The 22,811-nt window shown below is 48.0% G+C and overlaps 1 protein-coding gene across 1 annotated transcript in view; it reads left to right on the top strand.

Annotated features, from left to right (window-relative positions):
• The window catches only part of tp53i11b (tumor protein p53 inducible protein 11b), a 252,783-nt gene that overhangs the window by 172,156 nt on the left and 57,816 nt on the right, over nt 1-22,811 (top strand). Inside the window, exons 3-5 of the mRNA XM_072272176.1 lie at nt 3,574-3,632; nt 7,374-7,422; nt 9,565-9,661. Of these exons, the coding sequence (XP_072128277.1) occupies nt 3,574-3,632; nt 7,374-7,422; nt 9,565-9,661 (205 nt within the window). The remainder of the gene's footprint in view (nt 1-3,573; nt 3,633-7,373; nt 7,423-9,564; nt 9,662-22,811) is intronic.

The raw sequence follows: 22,811 nt of genomic DNA, 5'->3' as shown, positions 1-22,811 counted from the left end.
CAAATCTACTGTGTCGAGGCATTTCAACATTCGATAGGTTTCAATGAGACCCTCCATCATTCTTCAAAATCCAGTGAGTAGAAGCCCAGAGCCATCAAGTGCTCTTCATATGACAAGCCTTTCAATCCCAGAATCACCCTCGTGAACCTAATTTCCACTCTCTCCAATGTAAGCACAGCCTTTCTTAGATAAGACCCTCAAATTGCTCACAATACTCCAAGTGCGGCCTCACCAGTGCCTTATAAAGTCTTAACATTACATCCTTGCTTTTATGTTCTAATTCTCTTGAAATGAATGCAACAATGTGTTTGCCTTCCTCACCACCGACTCAACCTGCACATTAACCTTTAGGGAATCCTGCGTGTGGATTCCCAAGTCCTTTCGTACCTCAGATTTTTGAATTTTCTCCTCACTTAGAAAATAGTCTACGCTTTTATTTCTTCTACCAAAGTACATAACCATACACTTCCCGACACTGAATTCAATCTGCCCATTCTTCTAATCTGTCTAAGTCCTTCTGTAGCTTCTCTGCTCCCTCAACACTACCTGCCCCTCCACCTATCTTTGTACCATCTGCAAACTTGGCAACAAAGCCATCAATTCCTTCATCCAAATCATTGACATATAAAGTAAAGAGAAGTGGTCCCAGCACAGACCCCTATGAAATAATGCTAGCCACCGGTAGCCAACCAGAAAAGGCACCCTTTATTCCCACTCTTTGCCTCCTGCCAATCAGCCAATGGTCTATCCATGCTAGTATCTTTCCTGTAATACCATGGTTTCTTAACTTGTTATGCAGCTTCGTGTGGCACCTTGTCAAAGGCCTTCTGAAAATCCAAGTGTACAACATCCACTGATTCCCCTTTGTCTATCCTGTTTGTTATTTCTTCGAAGAATTCCAACAGATTTGTCAGGCAAGATTTTCCCTTCTGGAAACCATGCTGAATTTGGCCTATTTTCTCACAGAGGTCAGACTAACTGCCCTGTAATTTCCTTTTTTCTGCCGCTCTCTTGAAGAGTGAAGTGACATTTGCAATTTTCCAATCAATAACAACCAATGATTCCTTGCATTACCTCAGGAAGCAAACAGTTGCACTGTTGGTTAGATAGATAAATAGACAGATACTTTATTGATTCCAAAGGGAATTGCAGTGTCACAGTAGCATTACAATTGCACCGATATACAAATATACAAATATTGGAAGAGAAGTAAGAAAGAATAAAAAATAATTACCAGAAAGGGGGTCATCACTTCCCCAGCTATAGGTTGTCTCATTATAGAGTCTAATGGCCAAGGGTAAGGATGGCCTGTATAGAGCTCTGTACAGTTGTCTTAGTCTATTACTAAGAGTGCTCCTCTGTTCAGCCAAGGTGGCATGCAGAGGGTGAGAAACACTGTCCAGAATTGCCAGGATTTTCCGTAGGGTCCTTTGTTCTACCACAGCCTCCAGTGTGTCCAGTTTGACTCCTACAACAGACCTGCCTTTCTAATCACTTTACTGAGCCTGATGACATTAACCATGTTAATGCCATTGTCCCAGCACACCATCACACAGAATATTGTACTGGCGACAACAGACTGGTAGAACGTGAAGGAGAGGCCTGCATACTTCAAAGGAGCTCATTCTCCTCAGGAAGTAGAGGTGACTCTGGCCCTTCTTGTAAACAGCCTCTGTGTTTGTGTTCCACTCAAGTCTATCCACACAACCTCAATAAACACCGATGGTCTTTCACACGACCCCAATAAACACCGATGGTTTTTCACACGACCCCAATAAACACCGATGGTTTTTCACACGACCCCAATAAACACCGATGGTCTTTCACACGACCCCAATAAACACCGATGGTTTTTCACACGACCCCAATAAACACCGATTGTCTTCACATGACCCCAATAAACACCGATGGTCTTTCACATGACCCCAATAAACACCGATGGTCTTTCACACGACCCCAATAAACACCAATGGTCTTTTCTTTTTTTTGTAATTTATTTTTTATTGAATTTCATCATCAAACAAACATTTCCATAAGATGAATTTCAGATACTGTACATATGTATCATATAATCATATTTGTCACAAATCTCCACATACTATTTATCTGAGGTATACACTTATAGAAAGGAGAGGAAAGAAAGAACAATCGAAAGAAGAAAACTATGTTCAGAGTAGGGAGTGATTTTTTTTTACAACATATTCATTGATTATGGGAGTAAAATCAGGCCTATGAGGTGTTATGTAGTTAGACCGTTTTTTCCAGTAAGAATAAAATTGTTCCAACCTATGATTAACAGATGCTGTTATCTTCTCCATTTTGTAAATGTCCATTGTAATTTCCGTCCATGCGTTTAAAGTTGGGCTGTCCTGTGATAACCATTTCCTGGTAAGGATCTTTCCGATGGTTTATTTTACAAGGAACACTTTATTTAACAAATTATATAAAACATTATTGATCAATTAGACAATCTGAATAATGGACTGCGACAGTAGTCCATTTGTCTGAAACAAACGATAAGAATGCCACACACTGTGCTAGTCTACATCAGCAGCCATGTTATAACTCCATAATGGTCCATTATGTAACTTAATTCAGAATTATTGTTCAACAACATAACTGCAATTAACATTACCAGTTCATCACAGGAAGCCCTGTAGACACTAACTATTATTGTTTTTATTTGGTGATACAGTGCCGAGGAAGCCCTTCTGGTCTTTTGAGCCACACCGCCCCTACAACACCTGACAACCCGGATTTAGCCCTCACCTAATTGTGGGACAATTTACAATGACCAATAAACCTACCTGGTATGACTTTGGACTGTGGTAGGAAACTGAAGGACCCAGAGAAAATACACACTACTGAGACTCTTACAGAGGACGCCAGGACTGAACACCAAACTTCCCAACGCCCCAAGTGGTAATAGTGTCACACTAACTGCTACACTACTGTTGCTCACTTTACTTAATAAACACTAAACACTATTACAGGGTCTGCTAAGCACCAGCCTCTATTCCAGAAGTCAAAGAGAAACTCAAACGCATTAATGTAATAATAAAAACCATATCAAAATTGAAGCATGGTGACAATCAGTATCAAAAATCATCTCAAGCAATATGGACGTTAATAGACAAGAAGGATAAATGAGCTCTTCCCGACTGGAGCTTATAGCGGGTTAGCTGAGAGTTCAATGTCGAGTAGGCTGAATGACTGTATCAGCAGGACACAGGCACCTAGATTTCCTCATTAAAAGCCCATTGATTCTGAGCTGTGTAGAACTTCAATGGATGACTGGGGTAACCGCCTATCAGAAAGATCATCTAAAAGATTGTCATCAGAAATATCAGAAATGTGGAACCAGGTCATTTCAGCAAACAACAGCAGGGTCCAGCACTAGGCAGTAGCGGGATGTGAAACCGGAGAGTGTCAGCAGGGATTTGGGGGTCAGATACTAACTCTCCTTTTGTGTGGAGGGATCGGGAATGCAGAGTGTCCTTAAACTCTGGGAATTCGGTCTGGGTGACAGAAGAAGAGACAAAAATTGTTTACTGCATTTCTTTTCTTTTTCAGATCAGTCAAGTCCTGGGTAATGAAATGAAATTTGCTATGCGAGAGCCTTTGGGACTCAGGTACTATGTTCACTATTCAGATGCAATGTCAGACTCAGGATCAGATGTATCATCACTGACTTAGATGATGTGAGATTTGTTGTTTTGCAACAGCAATAAAGTCCAAAGGTATAAAATGACTATCAGTTACAAACATAAATAGTGCAATAAAATAAAGGAATTTGAGGTATATTCGGAGTTGATGGATTATTCAAAAATCTGACGGCAGAGGGGAAGAATCATTAAGTGTAGCTGATCAGGCTCCTGCTTGATAGAAATGAGAAGCCCCAGATGGTGACAGAGCTTAATGCTGGATGCCTCTTTCTTGAAGATGTCCTCGATAGTGTGCCTGTGACAGAGCTTGCTCAGTCTCCTGTGCATTGCAGCCTCCACATTAGGCAGTGATGTAATCAGTAAGAATGCTCTCCACTACATATTAGTAATTTGTCTTTGGTGACATACCATACCTTCTCAATCTCCGAATGCATTTAGTGTGATCGCTCGGTAAGTGTTGCCAGAACGGTGGGATTTGTTTCCCTCTCCTACGCTGGGGCTGTTCACACTGAATTGAGTAGGAGCTGCCCTCCGCCCCATTCACATTGTTCCACCTCACCACGGGATCGGCACTTCCTAGCCCTGTTTGCTTCCAGCCCAGGCCTCAAAACACTGCCTGCCGGTGACCTCTGGATGGAGGTAATGGTGAAGGGGCTACTCCTCCCACTACACCAGCCCAAGTGAGATGCTGTCAATCCCACCAGCTCTCTGCTTAAAGTTCTACAAACTCCGACAATCTACCTCATTACGAACCTGCACCTTACGGCTTGCCTGCACTGCACTTTCTCTGTAGCTGTTACAGTTTATTCTGCATCTTTTAATGCAATGTGTACCGATTGATCTGTATGAGCAGTATCCAAGACGACCTTTTCACTGTACAACAATAAATCAGTTCCTATTCCAAAATTATGTGAGGCATGCAGGCCAAATCTGGCTGTGCATTTGAAACTTGAAGCGAAACACTTAGAAACAAGCCTAGAAACTGAATTAAAAAAAAAAAGTCCTGAAATTAGCCAAGAAGACATTTGGAACAATGATTAGGTGAGACAAGCAAGAGAAAATCTGCAGATGCTGGCAATCCGAGCAACACACACAAAATGCTGGACGAACTCTGCAGGCCAGACAGCATGTATGGAAAAGAGCACAGTTGATGTTTCGGGCTGAGACCCGAGACCAGACCCAGACGTCTGTGTACCAGATTGGTCTCCTTAATAAAGGAAGGATATTATACATTGGAAGAGTTTGGAGGTTTGCTATTTTGATATCAGGTGAGGTTGGGCAGGCTTACTCTTTAACTGCTGTGTTTAATGATTCTGTGAGTTGGAATCATCGGGTTAGTACTGCACAGAAGCAGATCCTGCCATGCTGATCGGCAAACACCTGTCCGTACTTCATCCTGTTATCCATAGTCCTCAGAGACTTGGGATTCAGGTGTTCATCCAGCTGCTTCTCAAACGTGAGATTGCCTCATCCCACCATCCTCTCAAGTAGGAGTGAGAGACCAGGAAAATACAGGATTCGGAGGGTTTCTTTCCAAAGCAGTTCTTCACACAGAGGGCGATGTGTATGTGGAACGTGCTGCCAGAGGGAATGGTAGACATGGTGCAATTACAACATTTACAAGACATTTGGACAGGTAGATGGGCAGGAAAGATTTGGAGGGAAATAGATCAGATGGAGAGAAATGGGACTATCTCAGGCAGGATGAGATGAGCTGAAGGGCTTACTCAGTAACTCTGTGACTGTAAACGCAGCACAGTAGCACAAGGTGCTTTCTGTCCACTGGTGCTCTTCCATGCTAGGGTTAGGGCTTGGAGCCCGGACTCACAGCAGCTTCGTAGAAATGGTGGCCATGCAAATCATGAGGTCACTGGGAGAATATCTGGCAAAGAACATCCCTGCCATTAGACGTAGAGCAGGGTTGGGCATTCAGTCCATCGCATCTGCTCCACAATTAAATTATTCGAACTGCTCTGCCATTTGGCAGAGGAACCATCTGGGATGAGAAAACCTGCAAATGCTGGAAACCAAGCAACACACACAAAGTGCTGGAGGAACTCAGCAGACCAGGCAGCATCTATGGAAAAGAGTACAGTCGATGTTTTGGACCAAGACCTTTCATCAGGACTGGAGAAAAATGGGTGAGGAGTTAGAGTAAGAAAGTGGTGGGAGGGCAGGAAGAACCACAAGGTGGTAGGTGAAACCAGGAGGGAGCAGTGGGGAAGGGGTGAAGTAAAGAGCTGGGAAGTTAATTGGTGAAGGAGATACAGGGCTGGAGAAGGGGGAGTCTGATAGGAGAGGACAGAAGACCATGGAAGAAAGAAAAGGGGAAAGAGCACCAGAGGGAGGTGATCGACAGGTAAAGAGATAAGGTGAGAGAGGGAAAAGGGGATGGGGAATGGTGAGGAGGGGATCATTACCGGAAGTTCAAGCAATCGATGTTCATTCCACAAGGCTGGAGGCTACCCAGATGGAATATAAGATGTTTCTCCTCCAGTTTGAGTGTGGCCTCATCAAAGTGTGGTTGGGAAGTTCAAGAAATCGATGTTCATGCCATCCAGACAGAAGGGATCTCCCAGTGGCCGCCCATTTTAATTCCACTTCCCATTTCCATTCTGACATATCATTCCATGGTCTCCTCTACTGTCGTGATGAGTCCACACTCAGGTTGGAGAAGCAGCACCTTGTATTTCATCTGGGTCGCCTCCGGCCTGATGGCATGAACATCGATTTCTCAAACTTCTGGTAATGCCCCCAGCATAACCCCCCGCCAGCTCTCCTTCACCATTCCTCATTACTATTTCCCCCTCTCACCTCTGGGGCTCCTCCCTTTTTCTTACTTCCACGGCCTTATGTCCTCTGCTATCATATTCCCCCTACTCCAGGCCTGTATCTCTTTCACTAATCAACTTCCTGGCTCTTTGCTTCACAACCCCCCCCCGCAACTTCCCGGTTTCACCTATCACCGTGTGGTTCTTCCTCCCCTCCCCGCACCTTCTAACTCTGACTCCTCATTTTTTTCCCCAGTCCCGATGGAGGGTTTCGGTCCAAAACGTCAACTGTGATCTTTTCCATCGGTGGCCGCCTGACCTGCAGCGCTCCTGCAGTGTTGTGTCTGTGCGGAGCTTGGTATGATTTCCCATTGGCCAGAAGTCATAAGGCAAAGTTTTCTGCGATTACTGTCATAAAGAAGGCTTTCACATAATCCAATGTCCAGATATTGATCAGTGTGACAAATCAGTTGGAAAGTTTGAGCCTGGGCTGGAGAATGCTGTGTACTCTGCTGCCCCCTGCAGGCACTGGCTGGTACCTGCTGCTTGGTGGCAGCCCAGCTCTGAGCATGAGAACGGGAGCCAGATGACTCACATAGCGGAGTTCATTCTTACTGACTGCTCCTCCATTGGAGGGGACCAGTCACCATAGTAACACTCCAAAACACATGGGAAACAAATGTTTGTGTGTTTGTTTGTGTTTTCCAAAATGTACTCGTGAGTATTTTTGTTTATTAATGTTTGTGCATGTATTTGCGTGTATCTGTATCAAAGTTACTTTGAATGTGTTTCTGTGCTTCTAAACTTCCTTATGAATATAATTGCCTGAGTGTGTGTGTGAGTGTGAGTGTGTGTGTGTGTGTGTGTGTGTGTGTGTGTGTGTGTGTGTGTGTGTCACACACTGCATGCACTAATCAGTCTGTTTAACTCCATTTAGGTTGTGGCAGGTGGTGTCAGCCGTCATGTTCAGTGTTGTTGCCATCATGGTGAGTACAGTGACTGTGTCACCACTGCTCTATTCGCAGGCTGGATAAAGGATCTGTCCGACAGGGACAGGACATTACTGTGAATGCAGTCTCACGTGGCAGTGTGGGTGGGGAAGCTGTATCCATTCTGTCCATTCACTCTGCCAATACAGAGAGATTTAGGGCAGTCATCTTATTACCAAATATATCCTGAACTTCATGAGCCAAAAGCTGCATCTGTGCTGCCGGGCCTGCTGAGTTCCTCCAGCACTTTTTGATGGGTGGGAAATATTCCACATCATGAAGACTTTATCAGCTCAAACATTCACATTTGGCACAAATGACACAGTGTACTGACAGTCAGTCCACACTGTCACACAGTATATACCACTCCCAGTGCAGGAAATCCCTGTATATACCACCTCCAGAGCAGGATATCTCTATATGTACCACACCCAGTGCTGAATATTTTGGTATATACCACTCCCAGGGCAGAAAACCCCAGTATATACCACTCCCAGTGAGGGAAATCCCAGTGTATACCACTCCCAGTGAGGGAAATTCCAATATGTACCATTCCCAGTGCAGAAAATCTCAGTATACACCACTCCCAATGTGGAAAGTACCCGTATATACCACTCCCACTGCAGGAAATCCCAGTATATACCACTGCCAGTGCAGAAAATCCCACTATATAACACTCCTAGTGCAAGAAATCTCAGTAGAAAACTCTCCCAGTGCGGAAAACCACAGTATATACCACTCCCAGTGCAGGAAATCCTAGTAGACACTACTCCCAGTGTGTGAAATCCCGGTATATACCACTCCCAGTGTGGAAAATCCCAGTATATACCACTCCCAGTGTGGAAAATCCCAGTATATATCACTCCCAGATCAAGGAATCCCAGTATACACACTCCCTATGTGGAAAATACCAGTATATACCACTCCCAGTGCAGGAAATCCCAGTGTACACCAACTTGCAAAGTGGGTATTCAGATGCACACCCACTGCAGTTCTGGGGAATGCAAGTGTGACCACTCAGTGTGCGGGGAGTCCCAGTGTGCCAGTGAGGGATATCCCTGTACGCACCCACTCCCAATGCCGGAATCGTAGTGCTCACCTACTTCCAGTGTGACAATCCTGGTGTGCACAGATTCCCAGTGTGACAATCCTGGTGTGCACACACTCACAGTCCAGATAATCCCAGTGTATACACACTCCTTGTACTCTTTACAACTGACCCCTCTCACTACCTTTCTGACTGTTTACAGCACCAATGAGTTTTCAAAAGGACATCCAGGTCACAATGAATAGTATTATTTCGCCTTTTATCAACATTTTTTAAAATATCATGTTTTGCTGTGTTCTGCACCAAAGTGAAAGGGACCTGGATATTGTTCTGTAATGCTTTGGCAGTTTTAAACCAGAAACACCAGCGCTAAAAATCTCAGCTCTGGGAAATAAGTGAAACAAACAGGAGAAAAACGCTCCCTGCCTCAACAACATTGCATGCTCCTCATTGAGAGAGCTAATTGTTTCAGAGGTAGTAAACTCAGTGTTATGGGACATGATGTGCAGTTTTATCTGGCATGGCCTCTCCCACTTACAGCTTCTCATACTCCACTGATCACCCCTCTCTCATACCTGGTGTCCCACACTCACTCTAAACCTCAATCCCTCACTCCCAGTCTCCCTTGCAGGCTACCTCCGTCACTCTCAATACCCCTTCCTCCTGATTTCCCCACTCCTCACTCCCACATCCCTCATTCTCCAATTCCCCAACTCCTTCCTAATTTTCCTCCCTTCCTCCGGTCTGTCCCCAAGGGCTGTGCAACCATTTTCCATTTTCAGCCTTGGTACAACTCTACGTTGGCACTTTTCTGTGGGAACTCAGTGAGAAGGTGATGACCGTGTGAGGTGTGAGCCCATCTCCGACACATGGCCTGTGGCCAGTGGGCCTATCTCCCTGAGGTTGGGAGGGGTTCAGGTCTCCCTGAGCTGGGGTCATGGGGGGTGCCTTGTCTTTTCCCTAAGCTTCTTAATTACAGCACCTAGGAAATACACAGTCCTCGTAACACGGGCATCGTCTGTTCGTTGTGCTGAGACCGGAGCATCTGTTCGGGGACATTGTCAGAAAGAATGTTCCTGTCTTTTTGCCAGGCGCTAATCTTCCCCGACCGGCTGTATGATGCAGTCTTTGATGACGGTGGTTCAGGCAGTAAGATATCTGTGAGACTGTATGGAGGAGCCCTGCTCAGTAAGTATCATCTACAAAGCTCTACTCCAAGAACCCTTTCTTAATACTCCCGGGACACACACTTCAACACAACCCCACCAGACCCAATGTCCAGGGACCACTCCTCCGTAACACAACCGTTCTGTACCCTACGTCCACAAACCATTCCTCCATAACACAACCCCTCTATACCCCACGTCCACAAACCACTCCTCCATAACACAACCCCTCTATACCACACGTCCACAAACCACTCCTCCATAACACAACCCCTCTATACCTCACGACCACAAACCACTCCTCCATAACACAACCCCTCTATACCCCACGTCTCCAAACCACTCCTCCATAACATAACCGCTCTATACCCACATCCACAAACCACTCCTCCATAACACAACTCCTCTATACCCCACGTCCACAAACCACTCCTCCATAACACAACCCCTCTATACCCCACGTCTACAAGCCACTACTCCATAACACAACACCTCTATACCCCACGTCCACAAACCACTCCTCCATAACAACACCCCTCTATACACCATGTCCACAAACTATCTCTCCATAACACAACCCCGCTATGCCCCACGTACACAACCCACTCCTCCATAACACAACCCCTGTATACCCCACGACCACAAACCAGCCCTCCATAACACAACCCCTCTATACCCGACGTCCACAAAACACCCCTCCATAACAGAACCCCTCAATACCCCACGACCACAACCTACTCCTCCATAACACAACCCCTCTATACCCCACGTCTACAAACCACTCCTCCATAACACAACCCCTCTATACCCCACGTCCACAAACCACTCCTCCATAACACAACCCCTCTATACCCCACGTCCACAAACGATTCCTCCATAACACAACCCCTCTATACCCCACGTCTACAACCCACCCCTCCATATCACAACCCCTCTATATCCCACGTCCACAAAGCACTCCTCCATAACACAACCCCTCTACACCCCATGTCCACAAACCACTCCTCCATAACACAACCCCTCTACACCCACGTCTACACACCACTCCTGGATAACACAACTCCTCTATACCCCACGTCCACAACCCACTCCTGCATAACACAACCCCTCTATACCCCACGTCCACAAATCACTCCTCCATAACACAGCCCCTCTATACCCAACGTCCACAAACCACCCCTCCATAACACAAACCCTATACACCCATAACCACAAACGCCTCCTCCATAACACAACCACTCTACAGCCCACGTTACACCCCACGTCCACAAACAATTCCTCCATAACATAACCCCTCTATACCCCACGTCCACAAACAATTCCTCCATAACACAACCCCTCTACACCCCACGTCTACAAACCACTCCTCCATAACACAACCCCTCTATACCCCACGTCCACAAACCACTCCTCCATAACACAACCCCTCTACTCCCCATGTCCACAAACCACTCCTCCATAACACAACCCCCCTACACCCACGTCTACAAACCACTCCTGGATAACACAACCCCTCTATACCCCACGTCCACAAACCACTCCTCCATATCACAACCCCTCTATACCCCAAGTCCACAAACCACTCCTCCATAACACAACTCCTCTATACCACATGTCCACAAACCACTCCTCCATAACACAACCCCTCTATACCCAACATCCACAAACCACCCCTCCATAACACAAAACCTATACACCCATAACCACAAACGCCTCCTCCATAACACAACCACTCTACAGCCCACGTTACACCCCACGTCCGCAAACAATTCCTCCATAACATAACCCCTCTATACCCCACATCCACAAACCACTCCTCCATAACACAACCCCTCAATACCCCACGACCACAACCCAATCCTCCATAACACAACCCCTCTACACCACACGTCTACAAACCACTGCTCCATAACACAACCCCTCTATACCCCACGTCCACAAACCACTCCTCCATAACACAACCCCTCTATACGCCACGTCCACAAACCATTCCTCCATAACATGACCCCTCTATACCCCACGTCCACAAACCACTCCTCCATAACACAACCCCTCTATACCCCACGTCCACAACCCAACCCTCCATAACACAACCCCTCTATATCCCACGTCCACAAACCACTCCTCCATAACACAACCCCTCTATAACCCACGTCCATCGCCCACTCCTCCATAACACAACCCCTCTATCCCCACATCCACAAACCACTCCTCCATAACACAACCCCTCTATACCCCACGTCTACAGACCACTCCTCCATAACACGACCCCTCTATACCCCACGTCCACAAACCACTCCTCCATAACACAACCCCTCTATACCCCACGTCCACAAACCATTCCTCCATAACACAACCGCTCTATACCCCACGTCCACAAACCACTCCTCCATAACAACACCCTCTATACCCCACGTCCACAAACCACTCCTCCATAACACAACCCCTCTATACCCCACGTCCACAAACCATTCCTCCATAACACAACCGCTCTATACCCCACGTCCACAAACCACTCCTCCATAACAACACCCTCTATACCCCACGTTCACAAACGATTCCTCCATAACACAACCCCTCTATACACCACGTCCACAAACCACTCCTCCATAACACAACCCCTCTATACCCCACGTCCACAAATCACTCCTCCATATCACAACCCCTCTATACGCCATGTCCTCAAACCACTCCTCCATAACACAACCGCCTATACCCCACGTCCACAAACCACTCCTCCATAACACAACCCCTCTACAGCACACGTCCACAAACCACTCCTCCATAACACAACCCCCTATACCCCACGTCCACAAACCACTCCTCCATAACACAACCCCCTATACCCCACGTCCACAAACCACTCCTCCATAACACAACCCCTCTATACGCCACGTCTACAGACCACTCCTCCATAACACAACCCCTCTATACCCCACGTCCACAAACCACTCCTCCATAACACAACCCCTCTATACCCCACGTTCACAAACGATTCCTCCATAACACAACCCTTCTATACACCACGTCCACAAACCACTCCTCCATAACACAACCCCCTATACCCCACGTCCACAAACCACTCCTCCATAACACAACCCCTCTATACCCCAAGTCCACAAACCACTCCTCCATAACACAACCCCTCTATATCCCACATCCACAAACCACTCCTCCATAACACAAGCCCTCCATACCACACGTCCACAAATCAATCCTCCATAACACAACCCCTCTACAGCACACGTCCACAAACCACTCCTCCATAACACAACCCCCTATACCCCACGTCCACAAACCACTCCTCCATAACACAACCCCTCTATACGCCACGTCTACAGACCACTCCTCCATAACACAACCCCTCTATACCCCACATCCACAAACCACTCCTCCATAACACAACCCCTCTATACCCCACGTTCACAAACGATTCCTCCATAACACAACCCTTCTATACACCACGTCCACAAACCACTCCTCCATAACACAATCCCTCTACACCCCACATCCACAAACCACTCTTCCATAACACAGCCCCTCTACACCCCACGTCCACGAACCACTCCTCCATAACACAAGCCCTCTATAGCCCACGTCCACAAACCACTCCTCCATAACAGAACCCCTCTATACCCCACGTCCACAAACCACTCCTCCATAACAGAACCCCTCTATACCCCACGTCCACAACCCACTCCTCCATTACACAACCCCAGTATACCCCACGTCCACAAATCGACCCTCCATAACACAACCCCTCTATACCCCACGTCCACAAACCACCCCTCCATAACACAAGCCCTCTATACCCCACGTCCACAAACCACTCCTCCATAACATAACCCCTCTATACACCACGTCTGCAAACCAGCCCTTCATAACATTACCGCTCTATACCCACATTCATAAACCACTCCTCCGTAACACAACCCCTGTATACCCCACATCCACAAACCACTCCTCCATAACACAATCCCTCTACACCACTTCTACAAACCACTCCTCCATAACACAACCCCTCTGCACCCCACATCCATAAACCACTCCTCCATAACACGACCCCTCGACACCCATAACCACAAATCACTCCTCCATAACACAACCCCTCTACACCCATAACCACAAATCACTCCTCCATAACACAACCCCTCTATACCCCAAGTCCACAAACCACTCCTCCATACCACACCCCTCTACACCCCACGTCCACAAACCACTCCTCCATAACACAACCCCTCTACACCCATAACCACAAATCACTCCTCCATAACACAACCCCTCTATACCCAACATCCACAAACGATTCCTCCATAACACAGCCCCTCTATACCCCACGTCCACAAACGATTCCTCCATAACACAACACCTCTATACACCACGTCCACAAACCACTCTTCCATAAAACAACCCCTCTATACCCCACGTCCACAAACCACTCCTCCATATCACAACCCCTCTATACCCCAAGTCCACGAACCACTCCTCCATAACACAAGCCCTCTATAGCCCACGTCCACAAACCACTCCTCCATAACACAACCCCTCTATACCCCACGTCCACAACCCACTCCTCCATAACACAACCCCTCTATACCCCAAGTCCACAAACCACTCCTCCATAACACAACCCCTCTATACCCCACGTCCACAACCCACTCCTCCATAAAACAACCCCTCTATACCCCACATCCACAAACCACTCCTCCATAAAACAACCCCTCTATACCCCACATCCATAAACCACTCCTCCATAACACAACCCCTCTATACCCCACATCCATAAACCACTCCTCCATAACACAACCCCTCTACACCCGTAACCACAAACAACTCCTCCATAACACAACCCCTCTATACCCCACGTCCACAAACCACTCCTCCATAACACAACCCCTCTATACCCCACGTCCACAAACGATTCCTCCATAACACAGCCCCTCTATACCCCACGTCCACAAACGATTCCTCCATAACACAACACCTCTATACACCACGTCCACAAACCACTCTTCCATAAAACAACCCCTCTATACCCCATGTCCACAAACCACTCCTCCATATCACAACCCCTCTATACCCCAAGTCCACGAACCACTCCTCCATAACACAAGCCCTCTATAGCCCACGTCCACAAACCACTCCTCCATAACACAACCCCTCTATACCCCACGTCCACAACCCACTCCTCCATAACACAACCCCTCTATACCCCACGTCCACAAACCACTCCTCCATAACACAACCCCTCTATACCCCACGTCCACAACCCACTCCTCCATAACACAACCCCTCTATACCCCACGTCCACAAACCACTCCTGCATAACGCAACCACTCTACACCCACAACCACAAACCACTCCTCCATAACACAACCCCTCTATACCTCACGTCCACAAACCACTCCTCCATAACACAACCCGTCTATACCGCACATCCACAATCTATTCCTCCATAACACAACCCCTCTATACCCCACGTCCACAAACCACTCCTGCATAACACAACCCCTCTATACCCCACGTCCACAAACCACTCCTCCATAACACAACACCTCTATACCCCACGTCTACAGACCACTCCTCCATAACACAACCCCTCTATACCCCACGTCCACAAACCACTCCTCCATAACACAACCCCTCTATACCCCACGTCCACAAACCACTCCTCCATAACACAACCCCTCTATACCCCTCGTCCACAAACGATTCCTCCATAACACAACCCCTCTATACCACATGTCCACAAACCATTCCTCCATAACACAACCGCTCTATACCCCACGTCCACAAACCACTCCTCCATAACAACACCCTCTATACCCCACGTTCACAAACGATTTTTCCATAACACAACCCCTCTATACACCACGTCCACAAACCACTCCTCCATAACACAATCCCTCTACACTCCACGTCCACAAACCACTCTTCCATAACACAAGCCCTCTATAGCCCACGTCCACAAACCACTCCTCCATAACACAACCCCTCTATACCCCACGTTCACAACCCACTCCTCCATAACACAACCCCTCTACACCCATAACCACAAACCACTCCTCCATAACACAACCCCTCTACACCCATAACCACAAATCACTCCTCCATAACACAACCCCTCTATACCCCACGTCCACAAACGATTCCTCCATAACACAACCCGTCTATACCACACATCCACAATCTATTCCTCCATAACACAACCCCTCTATACCCCACGTCCACAAACCACTCCTGCATAACACAACCCCTCTATACCCCACGTCTATAGACCACTCCTCCATAACACAACCCCTCTATACCCCACGTCCACAAACCACTCCTCCATAACACAACCCCTCTATATCCCACGTTCACAAACCATTCCTCCATAACATAACCCCTTTTCCCCCACGTTCACAAACCACTCCTCCATAACACAACCCCTCTATACCCCACGTCCACAACCCAACCCTCCATAACACAGCCCCTCTATATCCCACGTCCACAAACCACTCCTCCATAACACAACCCCTCTATAACCCACGTCCATCGCCCACTCCTCCATAACACAATCCCTCTATCCCCACGTCCACAAACCACTCCTACATAACACAACCCCTCTATACCCCACGTCCACAAACGATTCCTCCATAACACAACCCCTCTATACCCCACGTCCACAAACCACTCCTCCATAACAACACCATCTATACCCCACATTCACAAACCATTCCTCCATAACACAACTCCTCTATACCCCACGTCCACAAACCACTCCTCCATAACACAACCCCTCTATACCCCACGTCCACAAGCCAACCCTCCATAACACAACCCCTCTATAACCCACGTCCATCGCCCACTCCTCCATAACACAACCCCTCAATCCCCACGTCCACAAACCACTCCTCCATAACACAACCCCTCTATACCCCACGTCCACAAACCACTCCTCCATAACACAATCCCTCTACACCCCACGTCCGCAAACCACTCTTCCATAACACAACCCCTCTATACCACACGTCCACAAACCACTCCTCCATAACACAAGCCCTCTATACGCCACGTCCTCAAACCACTCCTCCATAACACAGCCCCTCTATAACCCACGTCCAGAAACCACTCCTCCTTAACACAACCCCTCTACACCCATAACCACAAACCACTCTTCCATATCGCAACCCCTCTATACCCCAAGTCCACAAACCACTCCTCCATAACACAACCCCTCTATACCCCACGTCCACAAACCACACCTCCATAACAACACCCCTCTATACCCTACATTCACAAACGATTCCTCCATAACACAATCCCTCTACACCCCTCGTCCACAAACCACTCTTCCATAACACAACCCCTCTATACCACACGTCCACAAACCACTCCTCCATATCACATCCCCTCTATACCCCAAGTCCACAAACCACTCCTCCATAACACAACCCCTCTACACCCATAACCACAAATCACTCCTCCATAACACAACCCCTCTATACCCCAAGTCCACAAACCACTCCTCCATAACACAACCCCTCTACACCCCATGTCCACAAACCACTCCTCCATAACACAACCCCTCTATACCCCACGTCCACAAACCACTCCTCCATAACACAACCCCTGTATACCCCAAGTCCACAAACCACTCCTCCATAACACATTCCCTCTATATGCCACGTCCACAAACCACTCCTCCATAACACAAGCCCTCTATACCCCACGTCCACAAACCACTCCTCCATAAAACAACCCCTCTATACCCCACGTCCACAAACCACTCCTCCATAACAACACCCCTCTATACCCCACGTTCACAAACGATTCCTCCATAACACAATCCCTCTACACCCCACGTCCACAAACCTCTCTTCCATAACAAAACCCCTCTATACCACACATCCACAAACCACTCCTCCATATCACATCCCCTCTATACCCCACGTCCACAAACCCCTCCTACATAACACAACCACTCTATACCCCATGTCCACAAACCACTCCTCCATAGCACAAGCCCTCTATAGCCCACGTCCACAAACCACTCCTCCATAACAGAACCCCTCTATACCCCACGTCCACAAACCACTCCTCCTTAACACAACCCCTCTATACCCCACGTCCACAAATCACTCCTCCATAACACAACCCCTCTACAGCCCACGACAAAAACCACTCATCCATATGACAGCCCCTCTATAACCCACATCCCCAAACCACTCCTTCAGAACACAACCCCTCTACACCCGTAACCACAAACAACTCCTCCATAACACAACCCCTCTATACCCCACGTCCACAAACCACTCCTCCATAACACAATCCTTCTATACCCCACGTCCACAAACGATTCCTCCATAACACAGCCCCTCTATACCCCACTTCCACAAACGATTCCTCCATAACACAACCCCTCTATACCCCACGTCTACAAACCACTCCTCCATAACACAACCCCTCTATACCCCACGTCCACAAACCACTCCTCCATAACAACACCCTCTATACCCCACGTCCACAAACCACTCTTCCATAACACAACCCCTCTATACCACACGTCCACAAACCACTCCTCCATATCACAACCCCTCTATACCCCAAGTCCACGAACCACTCCTCCATAACACAACCCCTCTATACCCCACATCCACAAACCACTCCTCCATAACACAACCCCTCTATACCCCACGTCTACAAACCACTCCTCCATAAAACAACCCCTCTATACCCCACGTCCACAAACCACTCCTCCATAACACAACCCCTCTATATCCCACGTCCACAAACCACTCCTCTATAACACAACCCCTGTATACCCCACGTCCAGAAACCACTCCTCCATAACAACGCACTTCTATACCCCAAGTCCACAAACCATAACACAACCCCTCTATACCCCACGTCCACAAACTACCTCTCCATAACATAACCCCGCTATGCCCCACGTCCACAACCCACTCCTCCATTACACAACCCCAGTATACCCCACGTCCACAAACCAGCCCTCCATAACACAACCCCTCTATACCCCACGTCCACAAACCACCCCTCCATAACACAAGCCCTCTATACCCCACGTCCACGAACCACTCCTCCATAACATAACCCCTCTATACGCCACGTCTGCAAACCAGTCCTTCATAACATTACCGCTCTATACCCACATCTATAAAGCACTCCTCCGTAACACAACCCCTGTATACCCCACATCCACAAACCACTCCTCCATAACACAGCCCCTCTACACCACTTCTACAAACCACTCCTCCATAACACAATCCCTCTGCACCCGACATCCATAAACCACTCCTCCATAACACGACCCCTCTACACCCATAACCACAAATCACTCCTCCATAACACAACACCTCTATACCCCAAGTCCACAAACCACTCCATCACAACACAACCCCTCTACACCCCACGTCCACAAACCATTCCTCCATAACACAACCCCTCTATACCCCACGTCCACAAACCACTCCTCCATAACACAACCCCTGTATACCCCAAGTCCACAAACCACTCCTCCATAACACATTCCCTCTGTATGCCACGTCCACAAACCACTCCTCCATAACACAACCCCTCTATATGCCACGTCCACAAACCACTCCTCCATAAAACAACCCCTCTATACCCCACATCCACAAACGATTCCTCCATAACACAACCCCTCTATACCCCACGTCGACAAACCACACCTCCATAACAACACCCCTCTATACCCCACGTTCACAAACGATTCCTCCATAACACAATCCCTCTACACCCCTCGTCCACAAACCACTCTTCCATAACACAACCCCTCTATACCACACGTCCACAAACCACTCCTCCATATCACATCCCCTCTATACCCCAAGTCCACAAACCACTCCTCCATAACACAACCACTCTATACCCCATGTCCACAAACCACTCCTCCATAGCACAAGCCCTCTATAGCCCACGTCCACAAACCACTCCTCCATAACAGAACCCCTCTATACCCCACGTCCACAACCCACTCCTCCTTAACACAACCCCTCTATACCCCACGTCCACAAATCACTCCTCCATAACACAACCCCTCTACAGCCCACGACAAAAACCACTCATCCATATGACAGCCCCTCTATAACCCACGTCCACAAACCACTCCTTTAGAACACAACCCCTCTGCACCCGTAACCACAAACCACTCCTCCATAACACAACCCCTCTTTACCCCACGTCCACAAACCACTCCTCCATAAGACAACCCCTCTATACCCCACGTCTACAAACCACACCTCCATAACAACACCCCTCTATACCCCACGTTCACAAACGATTCCTCCATAACACAATCCCTCTACACCCCTCGTCCACAAACCACTCTTCCATAACACAACCCCTCTATACCACACGTCCACAAACCACTCCTCCATATCACATCCCCTCTATACCCCAAGTCCACAAACCACTCCTCCATAACACAACCACTCTATACCCCATGTCCACAAACCTCTCCTCCATAGCACAAGCCCTCTATAGCCCACGTGCACAAACCACTCCTCCATAACAGAACCCCTATATACCCCACGTCCACAACCCACTCCTCCTTAACACAACCCCTCTATACCCCATGTCCACAAATCACTCCTCCATAACACAACCCCTCTACAGCCCACGACAAAAACCACTCATCCATATGACAGCCCCTCTATAACCCACGTCCACAAACCACTCCTTTAGAACACAACCCCTCTACACCCATAACCACAAACCACTCCTGCATAACACAACCCCTCTATACCCCACCTCCACAAACCACTCCTCCATAACACAACCCCTCTATACCCCACGTCCACAAACGATTCCTCCATAACACAACCCCTCTATACCCCACGTCCACAAACGATTCCTGCATAACACAACCCCTCTATACCACACGTCCACAAACGATTCCTCCATAACACAACCCCTCTATAACGCACGTCCCAAAACCACTCCTCCATAACACAACCCCTCTAAACCCCACGTCTGCAAACCAGTCCTTCATAACATTACCGCTCTATACCCCATGTCCACAAACCACTCCTCCATAGCACAAGCCCTCTTTAGCCCACGTCCACAAACCACTCCTCCATAACAGAACCCCTTTATACCCCACGTCCACAACCCACTCCTCCTTAACACAACCCCTCTATACCCCACGTCCACAAATCACTGCTCCATAACACAACCCCTCTATACCCCACGTCCACAAATCACTCCTCCATAACACAACCCCTCTACAGCCCACGACAAAAACCACTCATCCATATGACAGCCCCTCTATAACCCACGTCCACAAACCACTCCTTTAGAACACAACCCCTCTACACCCGTAACCACAAACCACTCCTCCATAACACAACCCCTCTTTACCCCACGTCCACAAACCACTGCTCCATAAGACAACCCCTCTATACCCCACGTCCACAAACCACACCTCCATAACAACACCCCTCTATACCCCACGTTCACAAACGATTCCTCCATAACACAATCCCTCTACACCCCTCGTCCACAAACCACTCTTCCATAACACAACCCCTCTATACCACACGTCCACAAACCACTCCTCCATAACACAACCACTCTATACCCCATGTCCACAAACCTCTCCTCCATAGCACAAGCCCTCTATAGCCCATGTCCACAAACCTCTCATCCATATGACAGCCCCTCTATAACCCACGTCCACAAACCACTCCTTTAGAACACAACCCCTCTACACCCATAACCACAAACCACTCTTCCATAACACAACCCCTCTATACCCCACCTCCACAAACGATTCCTCCATAACACAACCCCTCTATACCCCACGTCCACAAACGATTCCTGCATAACACAACCCCTCTATACCCCACGTCCACAAACGATTCCTCCATAACACAACCCCTCTATAACGCACGTCCCAAAAGCACTCCTCCATAACACAACCCCTCTATACCCCACGTCTGCAAACCAGTCCTTCATAACATTACCGCTCTATACCCACATCTATAAACCACTCCTCCGTAACACAACCCCTCTGCACCCCACATCCATAAACCACTCCTCCATAACACGACCCCTCTACACCCATAACCACAAATCACTCCTCCATAACACAACACCTCTATACCCCAAGTCCACAAACCACTCCATCATAACACAACCCCTCTACACCCCAGGTCCACAAACCACTCCTCCATAACACAACCCCTCTATACCCCACGTCCACAAACCACTCCTCCATAACACAACCCCTGTATACCCCAAGTCCACAAACCACTCCTCCATAACACATTCCCTCTGTATGCCACGTCCACAAACCACTCCTCCATAAAACAACCCCTTTATACCCCACGTCCACAAACGATTCCTCCATAACACAACCCCTCTACACCACACGTCCACAACCCACTCCTCCATAACACAACCCCTCTATACCCCACGTCCACAAACCACACCTCCATAACAACACCCCTCTATACCCCACGTTCACAAACGATTCCTCCATAACACAATCCCTCTACACCCCTCGTCCACAAACCACTCTTCCATAACACAACCCCTCTATACCACACATCCACAAACCACTCCTCCATATCACATCCCCTCTATACCCCAAGTCCACAAACCACTCCTCCATAACACAACCACTCTATACCCCATGTCCACAAACCTCTCCTCCATAGCACAAGCCCTCTATAGCCCACGTCCACAAACCACTCCTCCATAACAGAACCCCAATATACCCCACGTCCACAACCCACTCCTCCTTAACACAACCCCTCTATACCCCATGTCCACAAATCACTCCTCCATAACACAACCCCTCTACAGCCCACGACAAAAACCACTCATCCATATGACAGCCCCTCTATAAACCACGTCCACAAACCACTCCTTTAGAACACAACCCCTCTACACCCATAACCACAAACCACTCCTGCATAACACAACCCCTCTATACCCCACCTCCACAAACCACTCCTCCATAACACAACCCCTCTATACCCCACGTCCACAAACGATTCCTCCATAACACAACCCCTCTATACCCCACGTCCACAAACGATTCCTGCATAACACAACCCCTCTATACCCCACGTCCACAAACCACTCTTCCATAACACAACCCTTCGAAACCACACGTCCACAAACGACTCCTCCATATCACA

The sequence above is a fragment of the Mobula birostris genome, chromosome 11 (assembly GCF_030028105.1).
Source record: "Mobula birostris isolate sMobBir1 chromosome 11, sMobBir1.hap1, whole genome shotgun sequence".
In the NCBI taxonomy this organism is placed as follows: Eukaryota; Metazoa; Chordata; class Chondrichthyes; order Myliobatiformes; family Myliobatidae; genus Mobula; species Mobula birostris.
Note: the sequence above shows the minus strand (reverse complement) of the source record. Positions and strands in the feature narration are given on the sequence as shown.